General features: G+C 53.1%; 1 protein-coding gene across 1 annotated transcript in view; it reads left to right on the forward strand.

The window, feature by feature from the left end:
- LOC102672532 (fibrillin-2-like) overlaps window positions 1-950 on the forward strand; it is a gene marked incomplete at its 5' end in the record, with an annotated part of 14,416 nt that overhangs the window by 10,538 nt on the left and 2,928 nt on the right. The window contains 3 exons of the mRNA XM_006615067.1: window positions 1-276; window positions 362-787; window positions 890-950. Of these exons, the coding sequence (XP_006615130.1) occupies window positions 1-276; window positions 362-787; window positions 890-950 (763 nt within the window). The remainder of the gene's footprint in view (window positions 277-361; window positions 788-889) is intronic.

Below are 950 nucleotides of genomic sequence, written 5' to 3' on the forward strand. Positions count from 1 at the left end.
TGACGACCGAAGAAATCTGTGAAAACGGGCGGTGTATCAACACGGAGGGTGGGGTGATCTGCGAGTGCCCCGTCGGATACAGATTGAGCGACAAGCCGAACTCGATGAGGTGCATCGACGTCAGGGAGGATCTGTGTTTCGACCGATACGTGGGCCACCACCTGAGGGGGCGATGTTCCTTCCCCAGAACGGGGGCGATGACGAAGAAACACTGTTGTTGCACCATGGGCAAGGCATGGGGGAAATACTGCGAACAGTGTCCTCCGGAGGATAGCGGTAATTAAATATAATCTTGATCCCATGTTGGGCGAGAAAGAGAACGATCTCGATCGAATTTTCCGTTGTTGTCTGTTTCGTCCAGAGGAATTCAAAAGGTTGTGCCCCGAGGGACCGGGCAGGGACGACACAGGGATCGACTTGAACGAGTGCCTCTTCATGCCGGACGCTTGCGCGGGTGGCGAGTGCATAAACACGGATGGCTCGTTCAGATGCGAGTGCCCCTCTGGCTACATGTTGGACGCGAGTGGGAGACGGTGCGTGGATAACAACGAATGCCTGTCCCAGCAGAACATATGCGGCAACGGGACGTGCACAAACATCGACGGGGGTTTCGAGTGTTCGTGTAACGAAGGATTCACCCCGGGAGTGAACCAGATCTGCGAGGACGTGAACGAGTGTCTCGAGCTGGGCAATCAATGCGCCTTCCGGTGCCACAACGCCCCTGGCTCCTTCAGATGCATCTGCCCTTATGGCTACACTTTGGCTCCCGACGCGAGACACTGCATAGGTCTCTTGTCTTATCTTCTTCTATATTTTATTATAGTAAAATATAGATTCAATTATTTTCAATCGTAACGATCGATTCGAAACACGTTCATCCTTGTTCCAGACGTGGACGAGTGCGCGACCCCTGCGAACAATTGCAAGTATCAATGCAAGAATCTCATCGG

This window comes from Apis dorsata, unplaced genomic scaffold (genome assembly GCF_000469605.1).
Source record: "Apis dorsata unplaced genomic scaffold, Apis dorsata 1.3 scaffold_215, whole genome shotgun sequence".
Taxonomy (NCBI): Eukaryota; Metazoa; Arthropoda; class Insecta; order Hymenoptera; family Apidae; genus Apis; species Apis dorsata.